Source organism: Barbus barbus (genome assembly GCF_936440315.1).
Source record: "Barbus barbus genome assembly, chromosome: 16".
NCBI classification, from domain to species: Eukaryota; Metazoa; Chordata; class Actinopteri; order Cypriniformes; family Cyprinidae; genus Barbus; species Barbus barbus.
The window spans coordinates 8,333,402-8,350,391 of NC_136744.1; the positions used below are offsets into that span (position 1 = coordinate 8,333,402).

The 16,990-nt window shown below is 41.3% G+C and overlaps 1 protein-coding gene across 1 annotated transcript in view; it reads left to right on the forward strand.

Moving 5' to 3' along the window:
• The window catches only part of LOC306882374 (endothelial PAS domain-containing protein 1-like), a 47,990-nt gene that overhangs the window by 16,989 nt on the left and 14,011 nt on the right, over positions 1 to 16,990 (forward strand). Inside the window, exons 3-7 of the mRNA XM_079436950.1 lie at positions 4,360 to 4,511; positions 5,545 to 5,629; positions 7,562 to 7,674; positions 7,760 to 7,962; positions 16,463 to 16,569. Of these exons, the coding sequence (XP_079293076.1) occupies positions 4,360 to 4,511; positions 5,545 to 5,629; positions 7,562 to 7,674; positions 7,760 to 7,962; positions 16,463 to 16,569 (660 nt within the window). The remainder of the gene's footprint in view (positions 1 to 4,359; positions 4,512 to 5,544; positions 5,630 to 7,561; positions 7,675 to 7,759; positions 7,963 to 16,462; positions 16,570 to 16,990) is intronic.

Sequence of the window (16,990 nt, forward strand, 5' to 3'; positions counted from 1 at the left end):
TGATATTTTAATAATCGGATCTAGTGGATAACAAAACATAGAGCGATATCCTATTACTGCAATGACTGGTGCTGCTCATTCTGCTGTTTTTATAGAGTTATATTTGCAATTTGATAAAGGTTATCACATGGTGACTCCTGTGTTAGTACAACATCACAGACCATGCGACTCTGCTTGACGTCACATCAAAGAAAGAGCCCTGTGGCAAATACACACTCAGCTGATAATCAAATTCTAAAGCTCTAGTTTGATCTCCTATCTGGTTTCACCATCATTAGCACTGCACTGTAATGAGGAAATGTTTTAGTCGTGATGTCAGACTGCATTAAAGTTACTGTTGTATTATACAAATGAGGAGGCGCTTTATCTAAGGACATAATTGCGTTAGTGAATATTGGACCTGCTGTAACTGTGTCTGGGTTAATTATGTTTAGCTGTAGGTGATAATATAATAAATCAAAGACAGCATTTGACGAATACAACAATTTAATGAAAACCTACAGAGTATGTTTAATAATGGATATGGCAAACTTCAAGAGATATGAATGTGTATGAGTGTTAAAGGGATGGTTCATGCAAAAGTGATTAGAGTATTATTATTTCCTTCTCTCTTGTTTTTCTGGACAATAATGGTTTGTTTGCTTTCATGGAATGCAAAAGGAGAAGTGTAGCATACTGGAATGTTGACAGTGCTCTTTTCTCCTGGATTGTGATTCAAGCTGTAAAAAGCACATAAAAGCAACATAAAAGTGTCATAAAGTCGTCCATAAAAACTGTGTGCCATTGTTATTTTAGTACTTTAGCATTGATATACTATAGTTTTTTCTTAATATTTTGAATTAGATTTTTATATATATATATATATATATATATATATATATATATATATATATATTTGTAATTTTAGTTAGTATAAGTCATTTTGTTTTGTCTATGTAGTTTTTTTTTCGCTTTTATTTATTAGTTATTTTAGTTTTAGACATTTTAGCACATCAGGTTAAATTAAATGAAAATGTGAAGTGTTTTTTTCATAAATATTTAATATCATTTAACATTTATTTAATTTCAAGTAATGATTTGTATTTATTTATATATTCATTCATTTATTTATTTAATACAAATATTAGTATTTCGATTTATTTAGTTAAATTTAAATTTTAGTCATTCTGAATTTATTGCTGAAAATATTTCCCTCCACTACAGCAATCAAATCTCATGAAAACATTATGCAAAATACCCTCATGTCGTCCAAAACCAATATGATTTTCACAAAAGAGAATGAGTATATGATGACCGAATGCTCCGCTCCAGATCTTGTGAAAGTTTCTCAGGCCAGAGCAGGTACGGCGAGAGGATGTGAGTGCGTTCGTATTGTTTGTGTGTCTTTATTATAAAATTAGAATCTCCGGAAGCTGGACAAAGGAGCCCCTGCATTCGACATTCCATTCTGTGTTTGCACAGACACTAAAGAGGACAGGGAACACAATTAGTATGCAGAATCGACCTCACTTCGGAGCAAATTAAAGACTTTGCACCGTTGGACTTGAAGTGACTTGACAGTCAAATGTTCATGTTCATGCTACATGCAGAAATGGAAAGAGGGCGGGAGGGAAAAGAGACATTGAAAAGCAGCCCTGTCAGTACGAGATGGCACATCAGATAGTGTTATCAGCAGGTCTGTGAGCTGTGTGCTGGAAGCATGATTGGTGCTTTCTTTAAGGCTGGCGCTCTCCGTCTCAGGCCAGCCAAAACACAGGCCAACCCTGGCGCCACACATCCATCCATCCCTCCTCCTCCTCCCGCCATCACCCTACCCATGCTGAGGGTGCATGGGAAACACCTTTTACATAAGATCCCCAGTGCCTATGCACTGATGCTTACAACTGATTCGCTCTTTTCGTCCATGGGCGGCTCGAAAAAATATGTTATGAAATATTCGTTGTTGAGATGTAATCTTGTTGAACTCAATGACTCACCGCTGCTGCAATTATAATTCTTTACAGACTCATATAAATAGGTCAAAACAAAACGTTTCATGTTATTTTGGACTGCAGCTTATGTCATTTAAAAGCTGAAAACTATATGCGGGGAGAGTTGTGGGCATGTTTTATCAGTAAGAAGCTTCAAGATACCAGTTCATCCTGTTCATCCTGTTCAAAGTTCAGAGATCAGAGGTCTGTTGATGTATGTCAAAATAAGTTTCTATAAGGTTTTTGTTTTGCTTTTGTTTTATGTTGCTGTGTTTTTTTTGTTTGTTTGTTTTTGTGTATGTGTGTGTTAATGCATTTTGTTTTTGAGTCATTTTGTTGTGTTTTCTGGGGGGGCGGGGATTTGTGTTGTGTTTTATTTTGCATTGTTTTGTTTATAGTTTGTGTGTGTGTGTGTGTGTGTTTTATGTATTTTGTTTTGGGTTGTGTTTTGCGTGTGTGTGTGTTTTATTTGGAGTTTTTTGTTTTGTTTGTTTATGTATTCTGTTTGTGTGTTTTTTTTTGGGGGGGGGGGGGGGTCGTTTATTTTGTGTTTTATTTAGTTTGTTTATTTATAGCGTTGATGTATTTTGTTTGGGTTGTGTTTTTTGTGTATGTGTGTTGTTTGGGGGGGCAGGGTGTGTTTTTTATTTTTTGTTTGTTTGTTTGTTTACTATGTTTATGTCTTTTGTTTTGGGTTGTGTTTTCATGTGTTATTTGATGTGTTTTTTAATTTTGTTTTTTGGGGGGTTTTGTTTGTTTGTTTATTGTGTTTATGTATTTTGTTTTGGGTTGTTTGTGTTGCTTTTTTGCTGTGCTTTGTTTTGTTTGTTTTTGTGTTTATGTATTTGGTTTCAGGATGTGTTCTGTGTTTGGGTCATTTGAATTGTGTTTTGTTTTTTAGTGTTTGTATTCATTTTTTTTTTTTGTGGGTTTTTATTTGTTTGTTTTTTTTATGTGTTTTGTTTTGGGTTGCACTTTTAGCTTTTGTTTTTGTGTTTTCTGTTACGTAATTTTTTATTATTTTTTGCTTTCCATTATTAATAAATCTTATTACCTTTAGCACATATTTTGTAAAGCAAAATGTCCTGTAATCTAGATGGGAAAAAGTGTTGCCAGATATTCTGCATGACCTTGAGATACCAGTAGTCAATATCAATATTTATAGCTCAGGTGATCATATGTGCTTATAGAAGCATGTCTATCAGGAGCAGGTGTATTCAGATGAGTAGACTTCTTTCCAGATGATCATTTTCTTAAACCCAAAATTTGGGTGCAGTTTTGTTTCATCTCAGAATAAAAGGTGCAGGGCAAGAACCCCTTCAAAGACGTAAATCTAATTCTCTTGGGGCCACGGTCTCTAGGCTCGGCTCAAATCCAGCCCTGGGCTCTCAATGGGCCTTGAGAAATTTTCTTATCTGGAGGAAGCACACTGGAGCAATCACAGGCTTCCGACCCCCCAGCGTGGAGCCGCTCTGTTCTCCATGTCCTTGTCCAGTCCACCTCCCTCCTGGAGCTCTGGCAGATATACTGCAGGACTTGACCAAAGTCTGGCACTGCATCCATATTTCAGTGGTGGTATCATCAACCGAGTGGGAATTTTTGTTTTTCCAAATGATCACTTGACTTAATCAACTATTTGTTTGATTGTGCAATCAGTTATATACATTATCATGTACAATATATACAGCAGGGTCTACTAGTTATCAATGCAGTTCTTTCTTTGACTTGATTCTTACATTTCTTGCCTATTTTGTCATACACTTTCATTTGTTTTCAATTAAAAAAAAAAATTAAGTTGTAAAATAAAATGCTACTTGAATTTTTTTTTTTTTTTAATTCATTTACTTATTTATTTATTTTTCAATGTGGTTTCAATCTTTTGGACCCCAATGTATTATTCAATGCTTTATGCATCAGAAATCAAACATGCATGCATTAGTGAGAGATGCATAAGAGTGTGCTACCTACTGTACATTGCCATGCATAAGCTTATGTATTTTTCCAAAAGAGCATGTGATCTTCAGAGAAGCATGACCACAACTATTGGCCCCTTCCCATACATTTCTCACAGATGTGGGTTTTCCACATAACAGCTGCCGTTTGTCTCTTTAAATTGAAAGACTGCACAGATTTAGTGCCGTCAAACAGCAGGGCATTGTGGGTGTCTGTGTGTCACTATATGTGGGTATTTGGTTTATGTGTGTGTGTGTGTGTGTGTGTGGAGGGCAGTGACAGAAGGGAGGTCAGTGTTGTTCGGAGGGTTCGGAGTAGCAGGATGAAGTTGCTGTTGTTTATTTTGACTTAAGAGCCAGAACAAGACTAGCGAGTGTGCGCACACTCACATGCACACATGCATTCTCAAACTCTCATGTTTTGTGCCCCATTGCAGCCTGTGCTCCTGCCACAGAGACAACAGACGTAGACAGACTGATGGACAGTTGGTATCTGAAGTCACTGGGCGGCTTCATTAGCGTGGTAACATCAGACGGAGACATGATCTTCTTGTCAGAGAACATCCACAAATTCATGGGTCTCACACAGGTGAGTAACGTGCATGGGCCAGTAACGTACGCAGTGAAATGAATCACTATCCCGACAGATACTCACCTTTAGTCCTGTTATTATTAGCGGTTTGTCTGCTTAGCATTAATTTCCTCTGGGTTCACTTAATAATAGGTAGACGAGATGCCATTATTAACCACAGCACAAGCCCGTTTCCTTCAAGCACTGTATGGGAGGAAGGATGTGTCACTGTTTTTGTACCCTTGCAGAAGCTCTTGGACTTATCTCATGCCTGCCAATTGCTTCCTTACACATGGCTGCTTTTTTAGTACTGTGGCCTGTTATCTATTTGTTATCTGATAAATTGCTAGACTATTATGATAAAGATTAAAGGTCCATAATCTTTGTGAATCACAAGAACATGTCCAGGTCACATTTTACTACAAAAAAAAGTGCATTTATTTATGTTAAATATCCTCAGTAATGTAAAATAAGTAGTGTTATATTATATATAAAGTGGTAGCATTATGATAGAATCTGGTAGCACAAAATTATGGTAGAATTGGTTTTTGAAACATTTACTGTATTACAGTAATAGGAATTAAATGAGAATCTTGAAAAAGAGAAATTGGGAATTGTGTGGGAAATGGTCATGAAAATAATCTAAATCATTTCTTAATCATAATGGTTCTAAAACAGGATTCATCTTCTTTATGCAAAATATAATTCATGTTGTATACACTATCATTCAAATATTTGGGGTCAGAAAAATGTTTTAATGCTTGAAGGAAGTCTCTTATGCTCACCAAGGCTGAATAAAAAAACTGAACACAGTTTTCTATTTTAATATATTTTAAAATTTAATTTATTCATGGGATTTATTCAGAGTCACATGATCCTTCTGAAATTATTGTAATATGCTGATTTGCTGCATAAGAAACATTTCTTAGTATATTGTTTATTAAGTACCGTGAAGAAACTACGATGCTTGCTTAATGACAGTCACCTGTTCTGAAAAACAGAGTGTTTCACATATAATGCAGTGACAGCAGCTGCATGTCTTTCTCTGTAGGTGGAACTCACAGGGCACAGCATCTTTGATTTCACTCACCCCTGTGACCACGAGGAGATCCGCGAGAACCTCAGCCTCAAAGCCGGTATGTCACTTCTGTTTATTCAGCTTCAAATCCTGCTATAGAATCCAGCCTAGACTAAAATGGAGAGGAATCTGTTATGTTGCTCTGATGTTTTCAAGGGAAAGTCTGCAAGGTAAAATGTGTTAAATAGCTTAATCACACTAACATTGTACGTGAATCGCAAGTTTCAATGCAAACTCTGAATTACCTTCCAAAAGCATGTGAAAGCATTCAACATTCAAAATTGGTTCAGCATGGTGTAAAATTCACTTCACATGCTTTCTTATGGGCTTTTTCTTATGAAGATGAATTGGACTGTAGTGAAAGAGGAGCTGGAGCCTCTCAAGAAACTTTCTTATCGCTTCTGCAAACAGACTTTCAGAAATACCAAAACAAGTATGTAAAGGCCTAATGTAAAAAAAACACATGGCTTCATAGGAGAGGATTGGTTATGGGAAGAAATAACAATCATGCCTTGAAAAACATGCTCCCATAGTCCTTTCCCCTTTTATTCTGCGTCTCCTTTATTTGACCTCGACGCTTTCATACAGCTCTCTGCATGCCTCTTATAACCTCTCACCTCTTAAGGTCAAGTTTCATTGTGCTATTTCAGGTGGTTGCCTCCTTCACTGTAATAAAACGAGCTGTTGAGAGGGTCAGGTGGTCACCTTTGTCGTGTGTCCAAAACAAGACACCGCTTGCATAATGCTCTTTATCAGGAATTGTTACATATTCATTTGATTTAATTTTAAAACATTCATTAAAATGGTAATATTTATTTGATAACCACCGTTTTTGATGAGACATTTGTGTTAAATTGTAAATCTGGAAAAAGTTAAAAAGACAACACACAATTTCTGGAAAAAAAGAAGAAAACATTTCCTATTATTAAAAAATATATATATATATAATTCATTAGATATTTTTGATTATTAACCTTTAATTATATCCATTGAAACAGACTGCAGAAAAATGAAAAAGCATAATTTGGGAAAAAATAAAATGGATTTTAGAGGGCCCTATAAATGTAATTTTTCTTTAATAATTTGTTGTTAAATTGTATATGTTTAATGATTTTAATTGATTACTGAAATGTAATTGAAACCATAAAAATGGAATCCCCCAAAAAATTACAACGTAAAAAAAAACAGAACCTACAAAACATTTTATGGAAAATAACTTAAATCTGGGGGATTTTAAAGTATTTTATTTTTTTATGATTTAAGATTTTAAATTTTTTTAAATAAATAAAAGTGATTTCATAGGGCCCTTAAAATTTAGTTTTTGTTCAACTTGTATTAAATTGTTGTTAAATTATATGTTTATTTTTTTTGCTTTTTGATGACTAAAATTTAAATTAAACCATTACAATGGAATAAAAAATGCTAATAAAATAAAATAAAAAAAGAGGGAAAAACACAGATTTTGTAGGCCTCTATACTGTTGGCCAGTGGTGGAACTCTGACTTTATGTCATAAAGACTGTTTTATAAATATGGAGTTTAAAGGTAAGGTTTACCCAAAAATGAAAATTGATCATCATTTACTCAACCTCATGTCGTTTCCATCCTGAATGGCTTTCTTTCTCCTGTGGAACACAACCTGTTTTTTGAACACTTGTCACTTCTGTGCAAACACGACGGAAAGCCTAATGGCAAACTGTTTGCTAAGAACAAGACGTGCATTAACTGTATAAACAGTCATATTTTACTTAAGCTTGTAATTCTGCTTGGTTTTAGCTTACACATTTATTTTTGTAAAAGTGATTATATTGAAAGCTGAAAGTGCTGTTAGATGTTTTGGAATTTGATAACCCAAGAAAAAAATATTTGTGTTGAGTTTAGGCTTCCGTTTGCACGGAAGGAGAATGCTAGGAATGTTTTCCTGGGATTTTTGGCCCATATCTAAACTGAGACGCTCTTTACATTTTGTTTGTGTGTGTGTTAATCTGCAGGCATGGGAAAGAAAGGCAAGGAGCTGAGCACAGAGAGGGATTTCTTCATGAGAATGAAATGCACAGTCACGAATCGCGGGCGCACCGTCAACCTCAAATCAGCCAGCTGGAAGGTGAATAAGTTCTGTTTACGATAGGCGCTGACCTGGAGTCAGACGTCGCTTGTGTGGCTCATACAGATGCCGGTTGTTCTTTCAGGTCCTGCACTGCACAGGGCACCTGAAGGTGTTGAACGGCTGTCCTGCACGAGTGCTGTGCGGATTTAAGGAGCCGCCACTCGCCTGTGTGGTCATGTGGTGCGAGCCCATCGCCCATCCATCAAGCATCGACACGCCGCTCGACAGCAAGACCTTCTTGAGTCGCCACAGCATGGACATGAAGTTTACTTACTGTGATGACAGGTACAAACACATATAATATTTATACTCATAAAATAAAATAATAAAATAAAATAACTTCTTACTGAATATAAGCTTTTTTTATTTTCAGGTTATAGGAAATTTACCATTTTTGAAACACTGTATGTTTAATCAATTAAAATCCCTGTTTTGTGTGATTACATTTTTTTATCAATAAACATTAAATAAACAAAATGATTAAAATTAAGCCAAATATTAATTTATTAGTTTATTTATATAAAATAAAAATGGCAAAAAAATACTACCATAAAATTTTGTAGCATAACATTTTTAACATTTAACTAAAACTTGAGAAAATTGTAGCGCTCCAAACAGGAAAAATTAAGTCCTTATACTGCAGGTGCGTAGAGCCAGTAGGATACTTGAAAATGAACAAGCTAACCGCACACTGATCCACTCAAGACTGAATATTTCTTTTATTTTATAAATTGCATCGTACAAAAAGTGCAAAGTGCATGTGAATTAAAAACAGATGGACACGAGCAAGCAAGCAGACGTTTCAGCACATTGCTATCTTCAGTCAGGCCCGGCTCCACGGGGGGAGGCAGGGTGGGCCTGGCCCACCCAATCAGAAGCTTGGCCTACCCTGGCCCCACACATAACAGCCAATCACAAAATTGATGTGATATTCAATTGAGGTTCATAAAAGTTTTTCGTTTTCTTACCGCCCACACCCACATACGTGCTAATACTATATTTTCGCGCATCAGGGAGTCGCTATCAATATGCGCGGAATTGAAATCCTTTTGAATGAGCGCTCGCGCCTTTCACTTTCGATTTGGCGATCACGTGCGTACAGTGCTCTGTGTAAAGGGATAACATCTTACAAGATCAGATATTTGTCAAGGAGCTAAGAATCTGTTGATGTATGGTCTTGTCAGTCGCAGTGGTGTAGTGCAGGGTATATTCAGGTATACGGCGTATCAGTCGGCTTTGCGTATACCTACTTCTAAATTCTACCATAAAAATATTCTGGATGTTAAGTTTTGTGAAGGAGGGCCACTGGTAGGAAGCCTTTGGGTGTTTATGAAGCATAACAGCATAACAGTGACTGTAAGATATGTATTTTAGGTATGGAAATGAGTTTTGATATTTGGGACTACTTTGTGCTGCTTTTCACTGGCTATTAGGCTAGTTTTGTCACCTGGCAAACCGGTTGTAGAGTAGATGCTTTCAGTTTAGAATTGTAGTGTACATTTTCCAACTGATCTAAATTATTTTTATATTTATAAAAATGGCCCACCCTTCATCTCGTATCTGGAGCTGGGCCTGTCTTCAGTGCTCAAAATCTTCAGAGTGAGCACTAAAGATAGCAATGTGCTGAAACATGTTCATTAACATTTAACTAAATAAATAAATGTAATAAATTTCTCTCTCTCTCTCTCTCTGTGTGTGTGTATATATATATATATATTTTTTTTTTTTTTTTAAATTTTGCTTTTTTGCTGTTATAAATATTTTGAATTAACATAATTTTATTTAATTAAGTATATGTGTTATGTGCTTTTGTCATTGTTATTATTTGATTAATATAATTTAATACTTTTTATTTATTATATTTTATTTAATTTTTTTATTTATATTTTAGTTTCATTTTTAGTCAATTTACTTCAACCTAAACTTATTTTATTTCGATTAAAATAAGTTTAAGTTTAAAACACCCCCAACTGCTCCCCGGGCGCCGCAGCATAAATGGCTGCCCACTGCTCCGGGTGTGTGTTCACAGTGTGTGTGTGTTCACTTGCTGTGTGTGTGCACGTTGGATGGGTTAAATGCAGAGCATGAATTCTGAGTATGGGTCACCATACTTGGCAGTATGTCACTTCATGATGCCCCAGATTGAAGAGATGCTCGCGGGCTATCTCTCTCCTGGGACCTCATCATCATTAAAGAAGTCAACTCTCCCCACCAAGCCATGCAGAGTAACAGGTGGGGAAAGCCTTTCAAGCAGCGGGTCAGGCTGGTGCAGCTTTGCACACTATGGCAGTCTTGCAGGCATACCAGGCTGACCTGCTGAAAGATTTGAGCACAGACAGGGCAGTTGACGAAGAGGCGTTTTTAGAACTTCGTCGGCCACATATTTGTCTCTCCGTGCGACCAAGCAGACGGCCCATGCCATCGGCCGTTCTATGGCTGCCATGGTTTCCACGGAGAGACATCTGTGGCTCAACCTCACGGGCATCAGGGACAAAGCGCTTTCCTCCTTGATGCCCCCATCTCGCCTTCCGGCCTATTTGGCAACGCCGTTAACACCCCCCAACGTAGTAGAAACTATTATAAGCGCTAGGGCTCCCTCCACTAGAAGGACTTATGCTTTCAAATGGCACATTTTTGAGAATTGGTGTATGGCACATCTTGTAGACCCAGTTCACTGCCAAGTTGTTTCAGTGCTGTAGTCCCTGCAAGAGAAATTGTCCTCAGGCACATGTCCTGGTACTCTCAGAGTCTATGTGGCCGCCATTTCAGCTTGCCATGTTCTCATTGACGGGGTTTCTGTGGGAAAGCACCCTCTAGTTGCCCACTTCATTCGGGGAGCTAAGCGGTTGAGGCTGCCCACCAGAGCGACAGTCCCTTCGTGGGATTTAGCTATTGTGCTCGACGGTCTGGCCATGACCCCTTTCGAACCACTAGAGTCAGCACCTATTAGGTTTCTGACTCTGAAGATGTTTTTTTTTAATGGCCATTACTTCTCTTAAGAGAATTGGGGATTTGCAGGCTCTGTCAATCTCGCTCTCCTGCCTAGACTTTGCCCCTGGGCTGGTCAAAGTTATTTTGCATCCTCACCCGAATTATCTTCCGAAAGTTCCATTCTCGACCATGAATCCGGTCGTTCTTGAAGCTTTCTGCCCTCCGCCGTTCACGACACTGGAGCAGGAAAGACTTCACTTACTGTGTCCAGTACGTGCTCTTCAAATCTACGTCCACTGCACTAGCCAGTGGCGTAAGTCAGAGCAGCTTTTCATATGCTATGGGGGCCGCAACCGGGGGGGGGCGGCGGCTGCCACAAAGCATACTGTATCGCATTGGGCGAGGGATGCTATTGCCTTAGCCTATGAGGCACGCGGTCAGGCTTCGCCTCTAGGAGTTAGGGCCCATTCAACCAGGGGGGTTTCATCTTCTATGGCTTTGGCAAGAGGTGTCCCCTTGCAGCAAGTTTGTGATGCATCAGGTTGGTCCTCTCCGCACACATTTGTTAGATTCTATAGTTTGGATGTTCATGCTACTCCGGGCTCACACGTCCTTGAGTCGACATCCCAGTCATGTTTGAGACCTCTTCAATGTTTGTGCACACACTACACAACGTTGGGGGTCCAGACACTTCCAGTGCGGCGGCTTTGGTATTCTTGTTCCCAATAGCATTTAAGCACAGCATCGAGAGTAGCTTTTGATAAGGGAACGTCACGGGTTACTTGACTGTAACCCTGTTCCCTGAAAAAGCGGGGAACGAGATGCTGCGCCTCTATGCTGCACTGTAAGCGTGACAGGATGTCCTTTCAGACAAAAGTTTGACCTGAGGATGTTTCCACGTCACATCTATTTATAACCTCCAGGTGTTCGTAATCAAGTGACGTCGCCTAACCGAGGTTATATAAGCCAAAGTTTGGCGTGTTTGACACACGTGCTTCAACAACCGGTCAAACAAAGTATGTTCACCAATAGCGCTTTAAGCGCAGCATCTCGTTCCCGCTTTTTCAGGGAACAGGGTTACAGTCAAGTAACCCGAGATGTTCTCCACACAGTGCACACACGTTACATTAAAGACCAGATGAGACATGTGTAATGGATGTAATGATTGCTAAAATGCTGAAATGTTCCGCAGTAGCTTTTGAAAGCGTGCCCTGCTTTCTACAAGAGCGTAGACTTATGTCACCTTGAAGAATATGAGAAAAGTAGAGTCATTTAACTTATTCCAGCTCCCATCCAATGGTAATTATGGTCATTATTGTGATGTCAGCTCACACATATTCAGAGAGGATTGGTCTAAAACATGATTATTTAATTTTTGGAGCACAGCATCTGTGGAAAGATCTAAGATGGGGTCCAAGGCCTTCATTAAACAACCTCTGTGTATTTCAAAATGGCTTTTGATCAGTTGTCCACATGTTTCTCATTGATAATAAAAACAATGCCTTTTGATAAGTGCAGACTTTACTCAGCCATTGGCTCAGATCCACCCAAACCCCTATACTGTGTGTGTTTGTGTGTGTGTTTGTGTGTGTGTGAGAGTGTGTGCGTGTGTGTGTGTGTGTGTGTGTGTGTTCATGTTTTCTTCTTTATCTGCCAATACACCTGATGTTGTTGTGATTAATGAGGAGTGTAGAGAAGTTTTTGTTTTGGAGGTAGCATGCACTTTTGACTCTAGCATGGAGGAAGCTTTTATGACCAAAGTCATCAAATACCAACCACTCCTAAATACTATTTCAGAGATAGGTTATCAGGGTAGTGTAACGGAACTGTTTGTTTAGTTTCCTTTTTTCCTTATTTGGTTCTTCCTGTTTTAGTTCATGAACTAGTTTTGTTAATTAGTTATATTCATCACCTGTGTTCTATTAATTACCTTGTTTCCTCGTTTGTTCCACTCCCTTTATAAGTCCTCAGTTCTCCCTCTGTGTTTGTCGGTTCTTAAGTTGTAAATGGTCTTACGTGCGTTGATGCTATTAAATTTACCTTTTTGTTATCCTTGTGTGTGGGCGCCGATTACTACAACCACCAACCGTAACAGAAGAACCGACCTCTTACAGAAGACAAGATTACTGCTCAGGAAGCTGGAGCTTGTGCCCGTTATTTGCGGGGGTTCACGCCGCCGTTCGCGGCTCGCCCCTGCCCGTGCTGCGTGGGATGTCGGGCTGCCTGTAGCGGCTTACCCTGGCCACCCGTTTTGGGGAAAACGGGTCGCCATTCGCCGCACACCCTTACCCACGTCTCCAATGAAATTCGTTCCGCCTGAGACGGCGAGGAATGTTCCGCCCGCGGCGAGGAGGATTCCGCCGCAAGGGGCGATGAACGTTGCGCCGTCGGCAACGAAGAGGATCCCGCCGTACACGGCGATGAATGTTCCGCCCACGGCGAGGAGGATTCCGCCGCGAGGGGCGATGAACGTTGCGCCGTCCGCGGAGAAGAGGGATTCCGCCGCCAATAACGGTTTCCCCAAACCACCGAGGGGGGAAAAACAGGTGCCGGTCGGGATTTTAGTGGAGTTTGAGGGCATGTCATTCCCTCCAGTGCCTGCTCCTCGTCAGTGTCATCCAGTACCTGCTCCTCGCAAGCGCCCTCCAGTGCCAGCTCCTCGCCAGTGCCTTCCTGTGCCTGCTCCTCGTCTGAGCCCACCAATGCCTGCACCTCGCAAGTGCCCACCTGAGTTCCCGCTGGTTCCGTCCAGCCCACCTGAGTTCCCGCTGGTTCCGTCCAGCCCACCTGAGTTCCCGCTGGTTCCGTCCAGCCCACCTGAGTTCCCGCTGGTCCCGTCCAGCCCACCTGAGTTCCCGCTGGTCCCGTCCAGCCCACCTGAGTTCCCGCTGATCCCGTCCAGCCCACCTGAGTTCCCGCTGGTCCCGTCCAGCCCACCTGAGTTCCCGCTGGTCCCGTCCAGCCCCGCGCCTCCCGTGCGCCCTCAAGAGTCCGCGCCGCAAGAGCGCCCTCAAGAGTCCGCGCCGCAAGAGCGCCCTCAAGAGTCCGCGCCGCAAGAGCGCCCTCAAGAGTCCGCGCCGCAAGAGCGCCCTCCAGCGTCTCCGCTGGTCCAGTCCAGCGCTCCTTCGTCTCCGCTGGTTCTATCCAGCTTCGCGCCTCCCGTGCGCCCTCGAGTGTCTGCGCTGCGGGAGCGCCCTCGGGAGTCCGCGCTGCGGGAGCGCCCTCCTGCATCTACGCTGGTCCCGTCCAGCTCTCCATCGTCTCCGCTGGTTCCGTCCAGCTCCGCGCCTCCAGAGCGCCCCCAAGTGCCCGCTCCTCCAGAGCGCCCTCTAGTGCCCGCTCCTCCAGAGCGCCCTCTAGTGCCCGCTCCTCCTGAGCGCCCTCTAGTGCCCGCTCCTCCAGAGCGCCCTCTAGTGCCCGCTCCTCCAGAGCGCCCTCTAGTGCCCGCTCCTCCAGAGCGCCCTCTAGTGCCCGCTCCTCCAGAGCGCCCTCAAGCGCCCGCTCCTCCAGAGCGCCCTCAAGCGCCCGCTCCTCCAGAGCGCCCCCAAGAGTCCGCTCCTCCAGAGAGCCCCCAGGAGTCCGCTCCTCCAATGTGGCCCCCAGAGGGGAACTTTCCCAAAGAAATTTTGGGGGGGGGCCATATAGTCTCAGTCTGTGTGGCCAGGCCAAGGGCCAAGGCCACGGAGCACCCCGATCCGCCAAGGCCGCCCAAGGACCCCGATCCGCCAAGGCCGCCCAAGGACCCCGATCCGCCAAGGCCGCCCAAGGACCCCGATCCGCCAAGGCCGCCCGAGGACCCAGATCCGCCATGGTCGCCCGAGGCTCCTGATCCGCCATGGTCTCCCAAGGCTCCAGATCCGCCATGGCCTCCCGAATCTCCAGTCCTGCCATGGCCTCCCAAGGCCCCGGATCCGCCATGGTCTCCCGAATCTCCAGTCCTGCCATGGCCTCCCAAGGCTCCGGATCCACCCTGGTCTCCCGAATCTCCAGTCCTGCCATGGCATCCCAAGGCTCCGGATCCACCCTGGTCTCCCGAATCTCCAGTCCTGCCATGGCATCCCAAGGCTCCTGATCCGTCCTGGAGGCTTCCCTGTCCCATCCTGGTCCTGCTCCAGCCTCCAGGACGCCCACCCCCCCTCCCCGATGTTACTGTTACGGTGCGGGACGCACCTTCCGGGAGGGGGGCGATATCTGTAACGGAACTGTTTGTTTAGTTTCCTTTTTTCCTTATTTGGTTCTTCCTGTTTTAGTTCATGAACTAGTTTTGTTAATTAGTTATATTCATCACCTGTGTTCTATTAATTACCTTGTTTCCTCGTTTGTTCCACTCCCTTTATAAGTCCTCAGTTCTCCCTCTGTGTTTGTCGGTTCTTAAGTTGTAAATGGTCTTACGTGCGTTGATGCTATTAAATTTACCTTTTTGTTATCCTTGTGTGTGGGCGCCGATTACTACAACCACCAACCGTAACAGGTAGATTATTTGTTTTTATATTTGGCAGATTAGGACACACACACAGGCTGGTTGTGAGAGGGTTTCAGCAACTCGGGCTTTATATGCTTATATGCTTAATACTGTGAATATCTATTGTATGCCACTGTTCCATGATTTTTTTTGTACTTGTATTCAACTGCATCTGTAATATTTATGTCCCTGTAGAGTATTTCTTTTAAGTGGATCTAAATAAATTGTTTAAATGTGTGTGTGCCTTAATCAGCTCAGAGGTGGTTAGTTCAATGACTGGTGAATAGAAGGCTCTTTAATGAACAGAGGCCTGCAAACACACACACTCCTGCATACAGAGTCAGTGATCTGCAGCTGTCTGCCCTTATGTAACTTCAGTACAAGGATCAACTCAATACAATAAACACACACTTTCAGAACTAAATAATACTCATGAGTCATGTCACATTCATTACACAAAATCACAAAACCGTTACACATACTGCAGAGAAGGCTTAAACACAATATCATAGTAACTTGAAATTTAATGTTGAAATATATTATTTTTACATAATAAGTAACAACTATGAATTTTTTTTTTAAAAATTGTAATTTTTTTAATTGGGTATTTATAGGATAGTTATGATAGCTGTTAGTATAGAGCTCACTTTCCCTACAGCATGTTTAATTTAATATTTAAAGTCATCGCAATTAACCACAATTATTCTTTATTTTATAATGTAAAATTCATCAATTAGGAAATGAATTCAATTTCAGTAAAGCAGCTATTCTCAGGAGAATAGCATCATTATGGTTATTTGGTTTTAAGTTTGTTCAGTTAAATTGATAATATTACTAAATATTTTAAATGTAATATGGCCAGTGTCAATTTTTCTCAATATACCCTGAGAAAATCTGAAATTGCTAGTAAATTTCATAAATAATTACATAGAAATTGCAAATAACACATTAAACAAAATTTTTGTGTACAATTTTAAATGGTATTTTCTTGTAAATCTTACTCCAGTAATCTTTATTTACAATTTTGAAAAATCATTTTCAGAGTACTGTCATATATTATCCTTTTAAGTAAAAAAAATGTAAATATATAATGTTATATTAATATAGAATTTTTTTATTATGGCTCGTAAATTCTTCATTATTCACCCTCAGAAAACACGAGGTCTGTGAAACACCAGTCTTGATATCGGCCAAACAAATCACATGAAATGGATCATTATTAAATTGGCTTAGAAAATATTAAGCTTGTGCAGATCAAAGAAAATAGCTGAGAGCTTTTGTGCAATAATTGTGTGTGTATGCGTGTGTGTGGGTGTATAGTTTGGGGGTGTGTGTGTGTGTGTGGTTGGGGGTGTGTGTATTTTAATGTTATTTGCCTCTCACTTTTTCCAGAGTTACTGAGTTGATGGGTTACAGTCCTGAAGATCTTCTGGGCCGGTCGGCGTATGAGTTCTATCATGCTCTGGACTCCGACAGCGTCACCAAAAGCCACCAGAACCGTACGTGTCATTCATTTGCACCCTTGATTGAGAGCCATGCGTATGAAAACCAGAAACCTTTTCTCTCTTTCACACTTCAAGCATGTGTTATTGGGAAATAATTGACCACATTTAAGAAAATAAAATCACATCCACATGTATAATCATATGACTGCTACACACAACACACTCTCTTAACATTGCCTTGCCATTGCGTGCATCAAACGCTGCCATGAGAAGAGGATTAGAGAGTGTGGTTAGAAAGCAGGAGCCGGGGGTCCGGTTTTGAGAAAGAGAGGTGGATCAGGTCAGCACAGGTGGTGAGGGCTGCGTTCCCAAGGTTTACTGTTTCAACCCTTCAACACAGAACAAGTCAGCCTTAAACACACGCTCTATGCAACTGCTATCTGTTATCTGCTACTTCACAGCAACATGTCTATAT